At 47.6% G+C, this 19,324-nt stretch overlaps 1 protein-coding gene across 1 annotated transcript in view; it reads right to left on the bottom strand.

Annotated features, from left to right (window-relative positions):
• CSPG4 (chondroitin sulfate proteoglycan 4) overlaps positions 1–19,324 on the bottom strand; it is an 82,169-nt gene that overhangs the window by 16,137 nt on the left and 46,708 nt on the right. The window contains exons 2-3 of the mRNA XM_063142202.1: positions 4,522–4,685; positions 30–3,608 (exon numbers count right to left, since the gene is read on the bottom strand). Of these exons, the coding sequence (XP_062998272.1) occupies positions 30–3,608; positions 4,522–4,685 (3,743 nt within the window). The remainder of the gene's footprint in view (positions 1–29; positions 3,609–4,521; positions 4,686–19,324) is intronic.

The following is a 19,324-nucleotide window of genomic DNA, read 5'->3' as shown; positions in this document are numbered from 1 at the left end:
AAACAAACTTTAGGAAAAGCGTAACTTACCAGCAAGTAGTCATTCTTAATCTCCACAGCTTCTCCTTGGAGGATACGTATCCTTTCATGGTGAATGATGTTTAGCGGACTAGGATGGGAATCTAAAAATATGGTGACCTTCAGCACATCTTCCACAGCCACCTGGTTGGTTTCAATGGAGAGATGTATATTATCCTGAGAATTCCTGCTCCCGTTGTGATGGTAAAGGACTTCTCCTGCCAATAGGTCCCTCTGGGTGAAAGATGACACTTCCTGTCTGCCTCGCAGCACCACCCCCCATTTGGGAGGGGCTACGATGCGGAAGAGAATGTCTTCATCGTTCCTGACATCCATGTTGGTTTCCAAGCTGAGGACAGAGGAGTCAATGGTCCCCTGGCTGCCTTGGTGGATGACTAAGCTCGTCGTGTGGTTCGTAATTTTGATGTAAGGGTCTGAGGCTTGCACTTCCAGGAGAGTTGCAACCTGGTGCTGTCCATCAGAAACTTGGAACTGGATCCAGCCTCGGTCAGCTCCTGAATGGACAAAGAGGATCTTCTTCTTCCTCAGGTCATCTTGAGTGAAGCGGTACACCTGGCGGCTTCTGTCATCAGCAGCAATGATGCTGCCAAAAAGGATGTCCTTCCTTACAAAAACCAGCTGTGCATCCGAGAAGCCTGAATCCTCATCAACGAAGGCAATGTCATCCGTGGTCATCAGGCGCTGCCCATTGCGCACCACGTTAAAGACCTTGTTGACCACCTGGACGGGGGCGTGATCATTCTCAGGCTGAATGGAGACTCTGAAGACACCTCTCACATCCTCAGCGTCCAAGCTGGAGCTTCCCTCATCCTGCTTGACGGCCACAAACGGGATGTCATCCTCCAGGGTCTCAGAACTATCATGTTGATACATAAGGCGGCCTTGGAGGATATCTTCATTGGTGAACTTTGTTATCACATCCTCACTGGAAGGCGAATGCTCAGGTGTTCTCCATATCAGCTTCCCATGGGTTGGACCATCTATCACCTCATACATGTAGTTGATGCTGTTCATACTCTTGATGAACAAGTGGTCTTTGGAAATGATGGCTTGGCCTCCCTCTGGAATGGACAAAATGACATTGGTCAGGATGGGGGCATCTGGATCTCCTCCAATCTGTATTCTGTAAGTGTATACAGGTGAGTAATGTGCTCCAGCCATGACCCGGAACTGGAAGACATCCTCAGTTTCCTTTGAGTCTCTGATGGTTGCGCTGTAACTCAACTGACGACCTTGCAGATCCTCTTGTGTAAAGCCAAAACCATCTGTCAGTCTAACTCCACGAAGCTCAAGGTTCCCCTTTTTGGGTGGTTGAATGATTACATAGTGGAAAGACTCTGGGCTAGAACTTGGTTCCTCTAAAACCGCCTCCATGGAATTAGAGGTGATGTTCTTCTCTTTCTTGTTTTTCATCTGGAGGGGAATCAAAGTCTTCATCCTGATGGTGGCTCTCTTAATTCTGATGAGGAACGTGTTGTTTCTCAGTGTCTTCTGGCCTACTTGAACCATGAACCACAGCTTCTCAATCATATCTTCTGTCCGGTACTCATCATCTGTGCTGAAATATTGGATGCGCCCTTGCTCCACATCCTGCTGGTGGAAAGACTCTACTTTCTTCCATTCTCCACCTAGGCTCCCTTGCTTTTGGATCTCACCGTACTGGAGAGGCACAGTCAAGCGATACAAGAGAGGGACTTTTTGCTGGACCGCATTAGTTTCCACAGAGAGGTTGGCCGTGGTGATTGGAACAATGCCCCCTTGTGAGACCAAGAGGCCGGTGTTGTTGCGCACCTGGATAACTGGCTCCACAGCAACCACCCTCAAGGTGGCTACTGGACTCATGACTATGCCATCGTTAACTTGGAGAATGAGCGTTGATGTGGGCCCATTTTGGTGGATGTAGGCCACGTGTCCTGCTTCCAGGTCCCTGCAGGAAAACTCTTCAATTGGCACTCCAGGATGGAAGTCATATTCTACATAACCCTCTTCCATTCCCTTCCCCCCCAGCAACTGGAATCGCAAGCTGTCACAAGGAGTGTCATCATCAAGGGCTTGAATAATGTCTGGGTTGAGGTGCTTGCGTGTGTGTTCCAGAATGACCATGCGATCTCCATGTGGAAAGACCACCTCGGGAGCATCGTTGACTGGGTTGATCTTTATGGGCAGCAAATATATCTGGCCTTGCCACAAACACTCGGGAACCCCTCCTCGGGCAGTGACTATGACTTCCAGCAGCAGCTGATCCATGGGCCCCTCAGAGCCATCATGAACATACTTCACCTTCCGGTTCACAATATCCAACAGGGTGAACTTCCTTCTGCTCCTGACCCGGGGGAGGTCTAATTCCAGCTGTCCATGCCTTGGGTCTGTGGTGACACTGAAGAGAACCTGAGACTGCCTGATGTTAGCACTGCTCAGGTCAATGGTTGGCTGCGTGTGTCTCCACTCCAGGAAAGCCGTGCCTCCTTCAGCAACAACCAGGGGACTGACATGCAGCAGTTTGGTGAAGTTAGTGAAGACTGGGGGCAGGCTAGGGTCAGGACGACAGGGCTCCATAATAGGGCCCTGCCAATGGTCTGGGGGAGAGCTTGTGGGGGCCTCATCCTGTTCATAGGCATCATCATAGTCCGAGTACTGATCCAGTTTCCCACAGCCTGCTGTAATGTCCCTAGTGACAAGGGCATCTTGTAGACTCCTCTTCTCCTGGTTTATCCTCAGGTCCTCAATGCAGCCCACAAAGGAGTTATTGGGGAAGACATTGCTAGACATAAAAGCTAGCCCACGCTTTCTCATCCTGTTGGCGGCCTTCTCATTGAGACCTCCCACAAAGAGTGGCCCTTGGAGATCAAGGTGACTATGGATGCCCTTGTTGGAAGTCTGCGAGGCATAGTAGTCAACAAGGATCTCAAACTTCCGGACGTCCATGGAGACCTTGACATAATGGTCCTGCTCGTTACTGAGGTAGATATTGTTGTGGAGCACCACGAGGCCATTCCCTTTCTCCACCATCCCCCTTAAGCGCCCATCAAAGATCTCCAGATAGAAGAAGTCATTTTCTAGCCCTGACTGGTAAATGAGAGGGGCCTGCTTGACATCTGTGGTGATCACAAACTCAATGGTTCCTTGGTTCCTTGCACTCCAGCTGGGGAAGGTGATGTAGGAACTTGGCCCCAGGAAGCCAAGGGGGTCATCGGGTCCAGCAGAAAACTCTACGCTGCACCCTTCTCGGACGCCATGGGACCTCTGGGTGCCAGTGCCAGATGCCAGTGCAGAGAGGACATTGCGTTCATTGAACATCACGGTGTGGAGGCAGCCCCTGAATGGTAAACTCACACCGGCGAGGTACGGCAACTCCAGGCTCCCTGTCCCTCCCACAAAGAGGCCGTAATCAATGTCCAGCTCTCGCAGAGGCTCTGGAATTTCCACCGAGGCATTGAAGAGGCCATCCACAATCAAGGTCATTCGTCCCTCTGCCACCAACAGGTCAGCATCATGGATCACGAGGTTATTGAGATGTGGCCCTGCTGGAGATTTGACTGTCAGTTCCTCCGAGTCCAGGCCCATTCTAGCCTAAAAAAAAGGAAATAATTGGAAACATTAATGACGACGATGATGATGATGATAATAAACAACCATTAAAATAGCCATTTCTGAATATCCAGAGTACTTCGTTATCTCAGTAATCCTTACAACTATCCTGTAAGATAGGCCAGTAATTTCATCTCCATCTATGACAATACTGGGAACGCTGAATGCTCTCAATTTTGGTTTCTCATTTCTCCAATCTTAAATTCAGTTCATCTGATTCTGAATTTTCCTATGCTGAAATATGGTTTGTCCTGAACGTTGAACATTTTTTAAAAAAATAATTAAAAAAAATTCCCATGAAAATTCATAAGTGTTTTGGCACATATTTCTCCTAATACATGTGTTTTTGTATGCATGATTGCCTAATATACCCATTTTATTTTGCAAGCAATTTTCCTAATATACACATTTGCATGCATTTTTTTAAAACTGGAGATCTCTACTGCAAAGGCTGGTAGCTACAAGAGAGAGGGGGCTTCTCAGTTGTGGTTCCCCATTTATGGACTGCCCTTCCGAAGGAGGCTCATTTGGTGCAATCTTTTCGGGATCAGGCGAAGATCTCCCCACCCACCGAATTTTAGAGACTTGCTTTTGAAAAGAGTTTAAGGCTGTTCTTCTATATCCTGTGCTGTTGTTCTGCATTGCATTGCATTGTATTCTTTTAAACATTTGTAATCTGCCTGGGGAACCTTTGTTTTGGGGTGGGTTAAAAACACAAGCAGTCAGATAAAATAAAAGTGGAGCTGGGGTCCAATTTACATGAGCCTCTCCAAACTGGGTGGGTCCCTATTTTGAAACCCTTTGATGCTCCCCCCTCCCCCAGCGCTAGCAATGACTGCACAGTTGTTCGGTGCATGGATTACACCTATGGCCCGTAGGCCAACATCTTACTGACCTGTAGGCTGTCAGCACGGAGCTCTACCAGGAGATAGTCTGCCTGCCCTGCAGCCAGGAAAAGGAGTCCACTGCGCTGGCTGGTGTAGAACTGCACATGGAGCTGGACGGTGCTGAATGTGCTCACCAAGGGCATCTCCACGTAGCCATCACCAAAGAACGACGCTGAAAGACAGGAGATGTTCAGAGGTTTAGGCTCCGGCTCGTCAACGTCTTCCAAGAAAGAAGACGCAGGGACTAAAGACCTTGGAGCATGTTTAGCTGATTCACAATTTGCAGAAGAACCCCAAAGAACGCTCTGCAAAGCACATCAAGAGGTTTTATGTTGAAGCTAAGCAGGTCTTCTTCACCCTTCTGTTGCAATGACAGGAGGCATTAAAATTCGTAGCAGGTAAATTCCCCCCCCCATCCGTACAGGTAACAAAAAACCGGGATAGCAGACTTTATGGGACCTCTTTATTTCTTCATGTGTAGTTATTTTCAAACCTTATCCATTCATGAGACCAGTTTAGTAAAAGCATCTGATCTATAAACTTTTCATTGGGTAACTGAAACATAGTTTACACGTTGGCAATGCGTTTCTATGCATATTTACATAGATGTAAGTTACACTGTGTTTATTTCCATAGTGCACAGTCTTAGATATTTTGGAAGGCCTCCTCCCTCTGCGCTTTGTAGCTTAAAAAAACAAAACAACAAAAACCAAGCAGCAATGAAAAATTAAGACAACCCACGCCTTTGCAATACCAATCGTAAACACGAGATGGAGCAGTTAACTCTATATAACTCCACTGAAGAAGACCATTTTTGACAACCACCTGTCCCATCTCCAGCAGCGGTTTAGCTGACGATGAAATACATTTATTAACTTACTTCATTTACATATTGCAAAACCAGGACTTGCTTAATTTATGCCAGAACTCAGTCTCTTAAGATGTAAAAAGCAAGAACAGATACAAAAACTCCAAAGAGGAGTGCATTTCACAGCTGAGTTAGCCATGGAGTCCCCAAACAATAAAGATGAGCGCAGAGTTGGGGAAACTTCTTTCAGTTCAAGGTTCACCTTATCACATTTGCAAACTGTCTGAGTCCACATTCCAGGAGAGGGTGTGGCCGGAGGCAAAAGTAGGCAGAGTCACACAAGTGCTTGGTTCAGTACAAAGAGACATTTGCATCTAGGCATTCTGCTTCTCCAAGTCATGCAAGGCTCTCTTCCCCACAGCAGGATGGAGTAAATTTTAATCATCTGTCCAAACATGCAAGCTGCTGGCTGATGGAACTACACTGAACCCCATCCAGGAAAAGGAATGGAAATATCATCTTCTTGATTATTTTCTCCGTTCTCTGACTTCCTCTGTGCTAATCTCCTATAAATACCTGTCCAGCGAGTAAATGGTGGCCATGATGTGGAAGAGGAGGAGGAGAGCAGCTGGTGGCCATGGCAGTAATAAGGCAGTCTCACTGAGGGGGTGGGGGTGGGGGTGGTTTGGAAAGCATCTCTCCTAGGGTCTCTCAAAAGCCTGGAGCTGGCATAACAACAGCAACGATGATGATGGTGATAATAACAGGCATTGGGTTGTACTAAAAGTTGTGCCTTTGCTTCAATTTCCGGCCTCTCCGCCTAGTAATTGTTTATAATTTTGGCATGACGGCCTGCTGCTTTCTCCAAAGTAGAAGTGCTAGTTGCTGCCAGGGAAGGGGGAGAAAGCAAGAAAGATATTCCACACAGCCTTTCTGTTCCATCTCTTTATGACGCATCAAATAACTTAATGGAACTGGGTCAGAAAGATGAGGAAAACATTGCAGGGAGAGCCTCCATCTGCAAGAGCAGGTGTGTTAACAAGGGCGCTGTTTTGGCAGGATTCCAGGGTTAGGGAGTGTGAGTGACCCATTTAAGGAATCCAGTTCATTCTAGTACTTCGGAAGGATAAATCAACCCCTCCCCCCATTCCTTTACGCTAAGGGTGTTGGAGACTTTTGCTCTTCTTTGAGGGGGGGGGATTTGTGCAAATCTACACTTGCACAAATGGCACTTGTGCAGGGTGAACAAAATTCTCATACATCCCTAAAAAAATCCCTATTCCATCAATAAGCAGACAGTGAACATAAGAAGAACATCAGAACATCAGAAGTGCCCTGATGCTGGATCAGACCAAGAGTCCATCTAGTCCAGCACTCTGGTCACACAGTGGCCATCCAGCTGTCGGCCAGGGACCAACAGAGCAGGACATGGTGCAACAGCACCCTCTCACCCATGTTCCACAGCAACTGGTGCACACAGGCTTACTGCCTCGAATACTGGAGATAGCACAAAACCACCAGGGCTAGTAGCCATTGAAAGCCTTTGCCTCCAGGAATTTATCCAACCCCCCTTTTAAAGCCATCCAGATTGGGGGCCATCACTACATCCTGTGTTTGTGAGTTCCGAAACGTGCCTCCTCCACTCCAGCACTGAGATGCCTTTTTCCCTCCAAGGAACCCAAGGCAGCGTACATAACAATAATCCTCCTCCTCCTCTTCCTCCTCCTCCTCCTCCTCTCCATGTTATCCTCACAACAACAGCCCTGTGAGGTGGGTCTGTGACTGGCCCAAAGTCAGCCATTGGGTTTCCATGGCTGAGTGGGGACTAGAACCCAGATCTCTCAACTCCCAGCCCAACACTCTAGCCACTAAGCTACACTGTCTTCCACTATGCCACACTGGATCTTGGCACTAGGGCAAAGACAGACAGATGGACAGACAGACATTGTCTGCATTATTATAGATTCAAATAAGGAATGAAAAGATTCTACTCTAACAAATCTGTTAATAGTATTTGCATTTCCAGCTTGATGACAAACCGTGGCAGTTCTCTCGTCCGGGATTGGAATGGCCCCCTATTTTATTAAGCCAATCTCATAAAGAAGGATTAAAAATAAAATGCAGACGTGTTGCTCCGCATCTCTGCTGACCTTCCAGATCAAATGCAAACCCAGACAAAGTCAAGACATCTGATATTGTCGGCCACCAAGATGGCACAGAAGTTGTTATTCCGAGCAAGCAGAGAGCAAACAAAATGACGAGCGTGCTGTCGAAAATCCCCCTGCAAGTCTTACATCTTTGAAAGAAGCCATTTGCTGGAAAGGTCAGAGATGACGCTGTCGTCTCGCCTGGTCCTGGCAAAGTCAAGCTTCTTTCTTCTTGACTTTTCACATGTCCTTGTGGATCCCAAACGCTGCCTGTTCTTTTGCTTACCCCTGCTTGTCTGTGCGCTCTGGAGGGGCAGATGCAGCACAGGCACTTTGTCAAACGTGGCCTTACTTTAGCAGCTGCCATCTGATGATGATCTTTCAAAGGATCCTTTGAATTCCCCAACCAGGAGCAGGTCGCATACCTGGAAGGCGCCTCTGCTTGTACCTATCTCTATGAATGATGTTCTCGGCTAGTCAGCCAATGCAGGTTTGGAGAAAATCTGAGACTCAACAGCCCAGAGTCTCAGAGCTGGCACAGTGAGCTACCAGGGCCAATTCAAGGTGTTAGTACAAATGTAGAAAGCCCGAATTGGCTCAGGATCCAGGTACTTTCCCCAGTACTGACCATCCCAGGATTCAGAACTTGCCAGGGAGTCTGTGCTTGTGGTGTCCTTAAAGGATGTAGCCTGTGTGGCTACTACAATTTGTAGGGTCTTTTTGATGGTGGCACCCCAGCTGCACAACTCCCTTCTGGTAGAGATTCAGCTGTTCCCCACGTCTTTTGGAGGCAAGTTAAAGAACTATTTCTTTGTGCAGGCTTTAGGGGTATAGGCGAATGCCCATTTCTGGACATGGCCCTTTATGGTCACTGTAGTTTACGAACTTAGGTGTAGGAAATGTCAGAGCCCCCACCTTTGTTTAAAATGGCAGCTTTCATTAAGGATGGGCAACTGTCAGGTCAGATCAATCCCATGGGTGGGAGGAGGCAACAGTGCTCACCTTTGCCCCAGATGAGGCTGAGGTGGCCCAGAGCTCTTCGGACCTGATCCAATTCGCTTCAGACGACATCGGCCTGATCTGGTCCCGCTTCAGTTCAGATTCGTAGTTCAGGCCCGAAGTGGTGCCCAGCCCTAATTTGTGATGCATCCATTGCATGTTTATAAGTGCTATATGTTGCTGCGAGAACTGATCAAAAACCATGATCTCTATCTACCAAACAAAGCAAGGAAGATGCTCAGCTCCTATTTGACATTGTGAAAGCAGCTGCAGTTCTGGGTTTGCAGCTCCCTCCCTCTGGTATCAGAGGGCTGTGTAGGGCGGGTGTGTGTGTGTGCATATTGTTCCCTGTGCTTGATGCTGGAGCTTGGCATGCTGGTTTGCAAACCCACCCAGCCCTTTGTGTCACCGAGAGATTAGTCGCAAATGGCTGTTGCTTTCATCTGTGAGGGATGGTAAAGGTCACCATCCGTGCTGTTCTCTCCTTGGGTATAGAGGCAGCTGTTGCCGTGTTAGTCTCGGAGAACTGACACGTCCTATCTCCAGGGGACAGTTTGGCGTTTGCTCTTCATTTCCCATCTTTTAAAATGAGGATACCATGCTTAAAAACACAGCCCAGCCATACATATTGGCTCACATTAAAAAGAGGAGGAGAATGAAATATCCAGTGTATATCCTCTTCCTCCTCCTCCTCCTTCTCCTCCTCCTCCTCCTCCTCCTCCTCCTCCTCCTCCTTTTCCCGCTCTTACAAGGAACCCATGGCCACTTACAAAGTCCTCCTCCTCTCCATTTTATCATCACAACAACCCTGTGAGGTAGGTTAGGCTGAGAGTCAGTGACTGTCCCAAAGCCACCCATTGAGCTTCATGGCCATGCGGGGGACTGGAATCCAGAACTCCTGAGCCCAACACTCTAACCTCTACACCACAATATGCAAACATCACTAGCATACATTGAAATCAAGGCTATACTTTAGCTTCCAAAATCCAGTAACTGCCACCTATTTCTAACCAATTTCAGTGTCTGTTGACCTCCCTTGGATTATTTCTGTGAGCTTTGACATTTCAGCTGAATTCCGGCCTTGTTTTAGCCATTCCTTCCTTCCTGGGAATGTTGTGGTCTATATTTTGCTACTTCTATTTTAGCTGCCATTAATAAAGTGGAAACTAGGGGACAGTGTTAATCTTTTCTTGCCTGTCCTCTTAACTGTTTCAGCAATAAAACAAAGGATTTGAGGGGTAAAGTATAAAAAAAGTCATTTTTTAATTTATAAGAGAGATTAAAAGAAAATGATTTCCCCTCTAATAAACCCTCATTACTGGCCAAGTCTACCATCTAGGCGTAAAGTTGACAGTTAATACATTACATTTCCAGCATTTATAGGAGGGAGAACTGTAAATTGTATTCATTTTATAAGGAATTAGATACCAGTTATATATTTTATATTGATTTCCCATCAGTTTTATACATATTGAGTATATAAAACTCTTAGTTAAAAAAAAGCAGTCCACTAGTAAACCTACCAGAAGTGATTGATTGATTGATTGATTGATAGCTCACCTTTTCTTGAAGGAGCTCAAGCCGGGCGTGTAGCTCTTCTTGCCCTCCCTACCAAATGCGTCCACTTAAAATATAAAGAATTGGGACAGGATGAATTTAGCATTTAGTTTTGTGAACCTGAGCAAAATCAAAGATGGCACATTAACCCATCCCTAGTGTTGCACCAGAACATCGTGTATTAAAGACATAAGAACATCAGAAGAGCCCAGATGCTGGAACAGACCAAGGGTTCTTCAAGTCCATCACTCTGTTCACACAGGGGCCAACCAGCCATCGGCCAGGGACCAACAAGGCAGGACATGGTGCAACAGCACCCTCCCACCCATGTTCCCCAGCAACTGGTGCACACAGGCTTATTGCCTTGAATTCTGGAGATAGCACACAACCACCAGGGCTAGTAGCCATTGATAGCCTTTGCCTCCAGGAATTTATCCAACCCCCTTTTAAAGCCATCCAGATTGGGGGCCATCACTACATCCTGTGTTTGTGAGTTCCAAAACGTACCTCCTCCACTCCAGCACTGAGATACAATTTGTCTTTGCATTCTACAAACTGAGCATCTTTCTCTTTGAATACAGGTATCATAAGGAACTATCTTATGCCGATTCTGCACTGACTGACAGGGGCTATCCAGGATTTCATTCAGGGCCCTTTCGTAGCCCTACCTGGAGATGTAGGGCTGGACATCAGGAAAAACTTCCTGACTGTTAGAGTAGTACGACATTGGAACCAGTTACCTAGGGAGGTTGTGGGCTCTCCCACCCTAGAGGCATTCAAGAGGCAGCTGCACAACCACCTGTCAGGGGTGCTTTAGGGTGGATTCCTGCATTGAGCAGGGGGTTGGACTCGATGGCCTTGTAGGCCCCTTCCAACTCTGCTATTCTATGATTCTATGTCAAGGATTCAACCCAGGCCCTTCTGCATACAAAGCAGGCACCCTAACCACTGAGCTCTGGCTCTTCTCGAATACATATATTGGGGAAAACATTCTCCTGGCTTCTTCTGTCAATACACCCAGAGAGATTATAATGAAGTTTTAGGGACGTATCTGGGGCTTCTCTGCTCGTGCAACCATTCCTGCAGAAGCCCGGTCTGCCTACATTCTTCCACCAAAGACATGTGGCTCTGAGCATTTTCATACACTTAGGCCACAGCTAGACTTAAGGTTTATCCTGGGATCATCCAGGGTTCACCCCTGCCTGAGCACTGGATCCCCTGTGTGTCACCTAGATGAACAGGTTTGACCCCAGGACAATCCTGGGATAAACCTTAGGTCTAGCTATGGCCTAAATGCGCTTTTTGGGTAATGTGAAATGAAAGCCTAAATTGCCTGGGATGTGCAGAGAGTTGATTTCTTCCTGCGCTCTGAGCACCCGGGTCCCTCTGAATACAGAGCAGCCATTCCATAGCTCATAGGAAGCTGCCTTATACTGCGTCAGACCATTGATCCATCCAGCTCAGTATTGTTGATTCTGATTGGCAGCAGCACTGTAAGATTTCAGACAAGTCTCTCTCCCCACCCCCCGGAGACACCATGGATTGAATATGGGACATTCTGCATGCCAGACCTATGCTCTACCAGTCAGCGATGCTCCACCAATAGCTGTGAGCATGTACCCGAGTTCTGGGTTTGAGGATGGTGGCATGGTCCCTCTTTGGGTGGGGCCTGAGTCCCCAGTGCTGTGTTCCTGAGCTAAAAATACCTGTTGTTCCCAGCTCCAAGAGTCCCTTAGGAAATTAAGCTCCCTCTGCCTCGTCAGAGCAGGGGAGAGGCGTTCCCAGTGCAGGGAGAAGAGACTCCCCCGTCACACTTTCCAAGGTCTCAGCCAGCAGAAATTATACAGATAGTTGTGCCTTTCTTTTTTTTTAACCAACTTCTTGACTGCAAACTCCTCTTTCTTGTGTTGTAATAGCTCTTAAGATGAGGCCAAGAACTTCAATGCATTAAAAAGAAGAAGAAGAAGAAGAAGAAGAAGAAGAAGAAGAAGAAGAAGAAGAAGAAGAAGAAGAAGAAGAACTTCCATCACCACAGCTGCAGCCATGCTGTCATTTCTGCAAAGAAGGAATGTGGAAAAAGCAGATGATGTGCTGGGCCCTAAATCCACACTGGAGAAAGTTGCTAGCAACTGTGGAAGCAGGATGGGTGGACAAGACAGAGAACCATCAGTGGGTCAACTGCAGACTGAATCAGTCAGGGAGAGATGGTGTCATGTTCCTTTATAGCAGCCTTCTCCAACCTGGTCTCCCCCAGATGTTCTGGACTACTACACCCATCAGCATCAGCTTGGCCAGTGGTAAAGGAGGATAGGGGTTATAGTCTTAAACTCAAGTCTGGGGAAGTTGTCGTGATGGCTGCCAATGTGGACAGATGTAAAAGATTAGACAAATCCATGGAGGGGGAGAAGGCGCTATATTGCGTCCGGTATTAGAGGCAGTGTGCCAATAAGTGCATCAATTGCTGGGGAATGTGAGTGAGACAGTGCTGTTGCACTCATGTCCTACTTGTGGGCTTCTGACAGGCAGATGGGAGCTGCGGTGTGAGCAGAACACTGGACTAGATGGAGCTTTGTTCTGATCCAGCATCAGGGCTCTTCTTATGTCACTCATCTTTTCCTTTTCAGCTAGCAGCTCCCAAGTTCTAAGTGACACCCATGCTATTTGTGCAAGGGATTCCTCCTCTCCTCCTGACTCAAGGCCTTTTATGTCCATGTTCCTCTGCCTAGCAAATGCCAGACCTGGCTGCAATTGAGACAGCAGACTGGAGGATGGTATGAAGAGAAAGCACAAGCCAAGCATGTTCCTACTGCTGTACCCCACAAAATGAGTCACTCCTCAAGATGGTTACGGCCCAGGAGTCCTCAGATAACTCCCTGTCTTGGAGTTTGCCAGCAGAGAAAGCCATGTTTTTGCAATAAAAGTACTTAATGAGCTCAGAAATGACAACAGGTAGCTTGGCTCTGATTTGGAGCCTACACATGGAGTTTCATGTTTGGGTGGGACACTCCCAGCCCAAGAAACTCCTACAATCTGTAATGTTTGGGGAAGAGCTATGGCTCAGTGGTAGAATCCATGTTCCACATGGATAATGCCCCAGGGTGCATCTCCGGTATCTCCATCTAAAAGTGGATTAGCTTCCAAGTTATGAAAAAGACATTCTTCTGACCCAGAGAGCCATTGTCAACCAGGGAAACATTTGTTAAAATATTTAAAAATCTATCTAACTAAAACCAATTACTCCTGTTAGTAGCAAACTCAGATGGTGCTTGCAGATGAGAAACTGAGCCATAAAATACAGTTAATCTTATCTGAAGAGCAATGAGAGCAACATTTCTCCTTGTGATTATAGTGGCTTCAGCCCTGGCCCTGAATTGACAGCTTGAAAACTCTACAAGGTCAACTGCATCTCCCTTTAATTCTCACCCTAATTCTTAATTGCCTCTCCCCTCTGGATCCTTATGAAACCAAGCCATGGAATAGTGAAATTGGCTAGATTTTGTCATAAGTAAGTAGCTAAAAGGCTTAGTCAATTTCATTCATCAGTGAACAAAGAAAAGGAAGGGGATTTTGAATGGCAAGGCATTTCTGAGAGGCAAAATACTACTACTGCTATAATATATTTATTTCTTACCTGCCTCTCCCTCTGGATTGAGGCGGGGAACAGCATTAAATACAATACAATATAAATCACATACATAAAACTGATTAAATTGGCATATAAAACTGATACAATATTAAAATAACAGTCACGACATCTTAAAATTCTTAGATTTAAAATTCATCTGGGTAGGCCTGCTGGAATAGCTTTGCAATCCTGATACATGGATTAAAAAGCCATTATTTCACATTTAAAAGAAAACATGAACACTTTTGAAATGGTTCCATAATGGCTCCCGGAGAACCCCCAAGGTATGAACCTGCTCCTTCAGAGGGAGTGTAACCCCGTCCAGAATAGGTTGAGCAGCCTCCATCTGGTCAGACGAATCAGCCACTAACAACATCTCAGCCTTGGGTGGGTCTTGGGATGATAGCAGGTTATTCCTGGAATGTGGATACTGATGTAAGTGTATTTGTTTTGTTTCCTAATAATAACATTCCTCCCCAACTGCAGGAAGTATAAATTAAAAAGAGAGACTAGCACTATCTAACTGGATACTTACTTGCCTTCACCTCTGGTCAACCTAAGACATCTGTAAATAGACAGATATTCAATACTGTATTTTAATTTTATATCAATTTTGCTGTGTGGTTTTGTCCTGGTTGTGCTTTTTATACTGTATTTTGAAATTGTGCTTTTAACCTGTTGGTTGTTTTATTGTGGTTTTAATTTTTGTGAACTGCCCAGAGAGCTTCGGCTATTGGGCGGTATAAAAATGTTAAAAATAAATAAAAATACTACTACTAATAATAATCAAATGTCTGCCTGTTCTGCTGATCCAGGAAGCGGAGAGTCCAAACCGCTCTTCATCAAACCATTTTGGGAGATCGTAACCTCCTTTCTGCCAGTGATTATCTTCCTACACAGTCATTTGAGAAGCAGGAGGAAAAAAATTGGGAATGGTGAAGGGGGAGGTTCTTTCCCAGTCAAGTTGATCCTGCAAACCTTGTTGCAGCGTTGCAGTCTCAAGCCAATGTTCCACAGCCCTGAGGTCAAGGAGCCCATGTAGCGGACTGCCTTGCAAAGACCCACACCGCAGAGAATGGAGGCTTTGCTTATGGTCAGCCTGGGACTAGCCAGCTTCCTCCTGTGCTCACAGAACAAGGGAAAAGGCTGACGAGGAGCCGGGGGCACAGAGCTGACAAGTATTCAACAAAAACGGGGGTTGGAAAGTCAGCTTGGGGCAGGACTGATTGCTTGCAGATGGTGCTGTAGCCGGTGGCCAAGGGGAAACCCCAAACCTCTCATCCCTCCCCTCGTCCCAGCCTCCATTCCCAGCCTTGGATTTGCACAGCTTTGCTCACCCTTTCCCACATCCCGCTCTTCCGTTTCCTTCAGTTTTCATGATGGCTTCATTTTCATGATACCCCCCCCATTTGACTTAATTATCAAAAGCACATGTGAGGCTCTCACAGGAAGGGCGTGACCCCGGGGGCACAATGGCCAGGAGCAGCGGAGTTTCAGGAGTTGTGCAGGCGGGGGGATGAGGGGGAATTGAAGATCAGGGAATAGGTAGGGCAGCTATGGATGAAGGAAGCTACCTTACTCCAGGTCAGATAAGTGGACCATCTAGCCCAGTATTGCCTGATCTGACTGGCAGCAGATCTCCAGAGTTTCAGGCAGGAAAAGGTGGCCCTTTCTACACCTAAGGATTATCCCAGGGAAATGGAGGGATCATCCCTGCCTGCTCCTGGGATCCCCTGTGTGTCATTTGGATGCACAGGGATGATCCCGGGACAAACCCGGGGGCGGGGGGGCAGAATGCAGGAGTAGAATTGGCCGATGTTTCCCATCACCTAAGTTTGAACTTGGTTATCAGTATCTTTTTGTGTGTGAAGCCTCTGCTCTACATCTCAGCAACAAGTACCCCCCATATTATGACGCTACTTTATAATGAGTCAGATTATTGATCGATCGATTGATCCATCGATCCATCCATAAGAACGTAAGAAGAGCCATGCTAGATCAGACCAAGGTCCACCTAGTCCAACATTTTATTCACACACTGGCCAACCAGCTGTCGACCGGGAACCTACAAGCAGTGCAACAGCACCTTCCTGGTGTACATAGGCTTATTGCTTCTGGTAGTGGAGGTAGTACATAACCATCAGGACTAGTAGCCATTGATAGCCTTCTCCTCCAGGAATTTATCCAACCCCCTTTAAAGTCATCCAAATTGGTGGACATCAGTATACGACCTGTGGTAGCAAATTCCATAGTTTAACCAGGCACTTGGTGAAGAGGTCCTTCCTTTTATCAGTCCTGAATCTCCCCCCGGTCTGCCTTTTGGGTTCTAGTATTATGGGAGAGGGAGAGAAATGTCTCCCTATCCACATTCTCCATGCCATACATGGTTTTGTTCACCTTATCCTCCTTTTTTCCAAGCCAAACAATTCCTGTTCTAACCTTGGCATCCATCCCTCTGTTCCACTATTATCCACACTGACTGGAAGAAGCATCTCCCCAGGGTTTAAGGGAAATTAAGAGATATTTCTCATCACCTCCTGCCTGATCTCCTTACCTCTAAGCTCCTTTACCCCTTGCCTCTGTATTTTTTTTTCTTTTAACCAGCACACCACATTTTAGCATGGGATTCTTTTTTCCACTAGCACTTCTGTCCATGCCAGGTAAAGCGTCAACTGCCTAGTTTATGTGTCTCAGGCTGCTGTTCAAGGCACTGGAACAATGCCAGGCATCAAGGTGGTAAACAGACTCCAAGCAAGCTGTGCAGCTGGGCCCAAAGTCCGCCTTCCACATGTCTCTCTGGGGTGAGAGACAGGAGCAGGAGTGGGTGGGAAAGAGATTTGGCTGCAGATTTTTACAGTGTTTTGATGTATCCGTGGAAGGGAAGGGACTGGAAGTTTTCGTGAAAGATAGATTCAGGGACATTTATGACCACCGAAGGCATGGTTATATAACGTTTTTCAGAGCAGTGAAACGCTGATCCAAATAAAAACAAAATAAAACAAAAAACAAACAAACATAACAGCCTTTCATATCTAAAAGGCACGCCAGAATAATACAGCCTGATCCGTCAGGAGAGAGCCATGAAAACGGTGCCGACTACAGGGCTTTTTTTTAGGTTCTTTGGATGAGGCACCTGAATGGCCTCCCTGCCTTCGTGAGCCTCCAGTCTCACCACCATGGTCACCAGCTGCTGTTGCTCCTCTTCCTCATAACTGGAACCCCTGGTTTGCTTGAGAGGCAGAGAACCAGGGAGCAAGCTGGCCGTGGCCTCTCCTGCTCCTCCTCCTTAGCATCTCTGTTGTCTGGGTGAACAAGCAGGTTGCAAGAGGGAAGAGGAGAAGCAACTCTGGGGGGATCTTATTGGTGGGCCTCTGCAGGTGATGTAAAATCTAGAATGTCCATTTCCCCCTGACACACAGACAGGCATCCTGATGTGCAGACACGCATCCTGACACATAGAATCATAGAATCATAGAATAGCAGAGTTGGAAGGGGCCTATATTCCGTGTCCTGCACTCTGGGAGGATCGAGAAGAGATCCTGGCCCTCCTCTGTGTGACAACCTTTTAAGTATTTGAAGAGTGCTATCATGTCTCCCCTCCATCTTCTCTTCCCCAGGCTAAACATGCCCAGTTCTTTCAGTCTTTCCTCATAGAGCTTTGTTTCCAGACCCCTGATCATCCTGGTTGCCCTCCTCTGGACACGCTCCACCTTGTCTGCATCCTTCTTGAAGTGTGGAGCCCAGAACTGGACGCAATACTCTAGATGAGGCCTAACCAGGGCTGAATAGAGAGGAACCAGTACCTCACGCGATTTGGAAGCTATACTTCTATTAATGCAGCCCAAAATAGCATTTGCCTTTCTTGCAGCCATATCGCACTGTTGGCTCATATTCAGCTTGTGATCTACAACAATTCCAAGATCTTTCTCGTTTGTAGTATTGCTGAGCCAAGTATCCCCCATCTTGTAACTGAGCCTTTGGTTTCTATTTCCTAAATGTAGAACTTGGCATTTATGCCTATTGAATTTCATTCTGTTGTTTTCAGCCCAGCACTCCAGCCTATCAAGATCACTTTGAAGTTTGTTTCTGTCTTCCAGGGTATTAGATATTAGGGATGTGCTCCACTTCTAATCGGACTGGAGAAGCAGTAGCGGAGCGGGGGGCTTCGCCTGCCCTTAAGGCGGAGGCGAAGAGGATTGGGGGGCCGGCGGAGCGTGGCGAAGAGGATCGAGGTGAAGGCGGATCCTTCGCCTCGATCTGGAGCTCCGCCGGAAAGGTAAGAGGGGTTTACCGGGCCCTGCCGCTGTCGCTGTCGCCCATGCGGCGACGGCAGCAGGGCCCGGTAACGCCCCCTGCCCTCCTCTCCCTTACCTGCCTCCGTCCACGGTCCGTCAGCATCTCCAATTGAGCCCGTGGTTCCAGCAGGAAGTCTGGGCCGCACGGCCCAGACTTCCTGGTGGAACCACGGGCTCAATTGAAGACGGCGACGGACCACGGACGGAGGCAGGTAAGGCCCCCCTCCTCCTTACCGGGCTCTGCCGCCGTCGCCGCATGGGCGGCGATGGCGGCAGGGCCCGGTAACCCCCCCTATGGGGGGGGACCGGAGCTCCGATCCGGATCCGGAGCTCCGAGCGGAGCGGAGTGGGCACAGGCGGAGTGGGGGCGGGGCGGAGCGGGCCGATCCGAAAATGGCGGATCTTAAAGTGAAGCGGAGTGGGGGGTCCGTGCACACCGCTATTAGATATCCCACCCAATTTTGTGTCATCTGCAAATTTGAGAAGCGTTCCCTGCACCTCCTTGTCCAAATCATTAATAAAAATGTTGAAGAGCACTGGGCCCAGGACCGAGCCCTGCGGCACCCCACTCGTTGCCTGACATGCATGTACATGCGCACCTGCACACGTGTACACACAAGCACCCATACACACCCGCACTCGCACTCCCCAGGACACTCTGCAGAGAGCTACGTCCATTCCCCTTGACGTTTTCCCCTTTGCAAGCCCCGCTTCCCTTCCAGGAACACGCATGGGGACACCTAGAAAAGGTAAAAGGGGTGCACAAGGCAGGAAGGGGGGAGTGGCCAGATGCCCCCAGTAAGAACTCCATTTACCCCATGTAAGCAGCACATAGACACACATCAAGCTCTTTAGCCTTGTCAGCTCCAGGGAACACTGATTAAGTTAATCCTGATGAATCCACTTCACTGACTAACTGTCCAGACATTGCTTAGGTGCACTTTAACACCATAGGTCAGTTTCAAATGACACTGACCAGTTAAACTCAGCCAAGTCTTTAGGACTGCCCCCTAACCACATCACCAATAGGGGAAGGGCTACAGGTGCAAAGCACACCTGCGAAAGCACACGGTGATGGCGGCGATCAGGTATTTCCAGTTGCAATTCTCCCCCTGGATGTGGGCTGATGATGTGTAACACCTGGAGGTATATAAGCTATTGTCTTGCCTCAGCGCGGTGTGACTCTGATTTAGCAGTGTGAGTGCCAAGAAGTCACCTTATTCTCGAGAATAAACGTTTGAACCCCAATGCCTTGCTTGTGATCATTCGCGAGTGTTTCAATATTGGGCTTGGATACACTCGGATTAGGCATAATTTATGCAACACTGGGGTGTGGGCCATCACCACTTGCCCACCCAGGCCTACCCTTGATGCTGGCCC

The sequence above is a fragment of the Elgaria multicarinata genome, chromosome 16 (assembly GCF_023053635.1).
Source record: "Elgaria multicarinata webbii isolate HBS135686 ecotype San Diego chromosome 16, rElgMul1.1.pri, whole genome shotgun sequence".
In the NCBI taxonomy this organism is placed as follows: domain Eukaryota; kingdom Metazoa; phylum Chordata; class Lepidosauria; order Squamata; family Anguidae; genus Elgaria; species Elgaria multicarinata.
The sequence above is the reverse complement of the archived record's forward strand: the minus strand, read 5'-3'. Positions and strand labels throughout refer to the sequence as shown.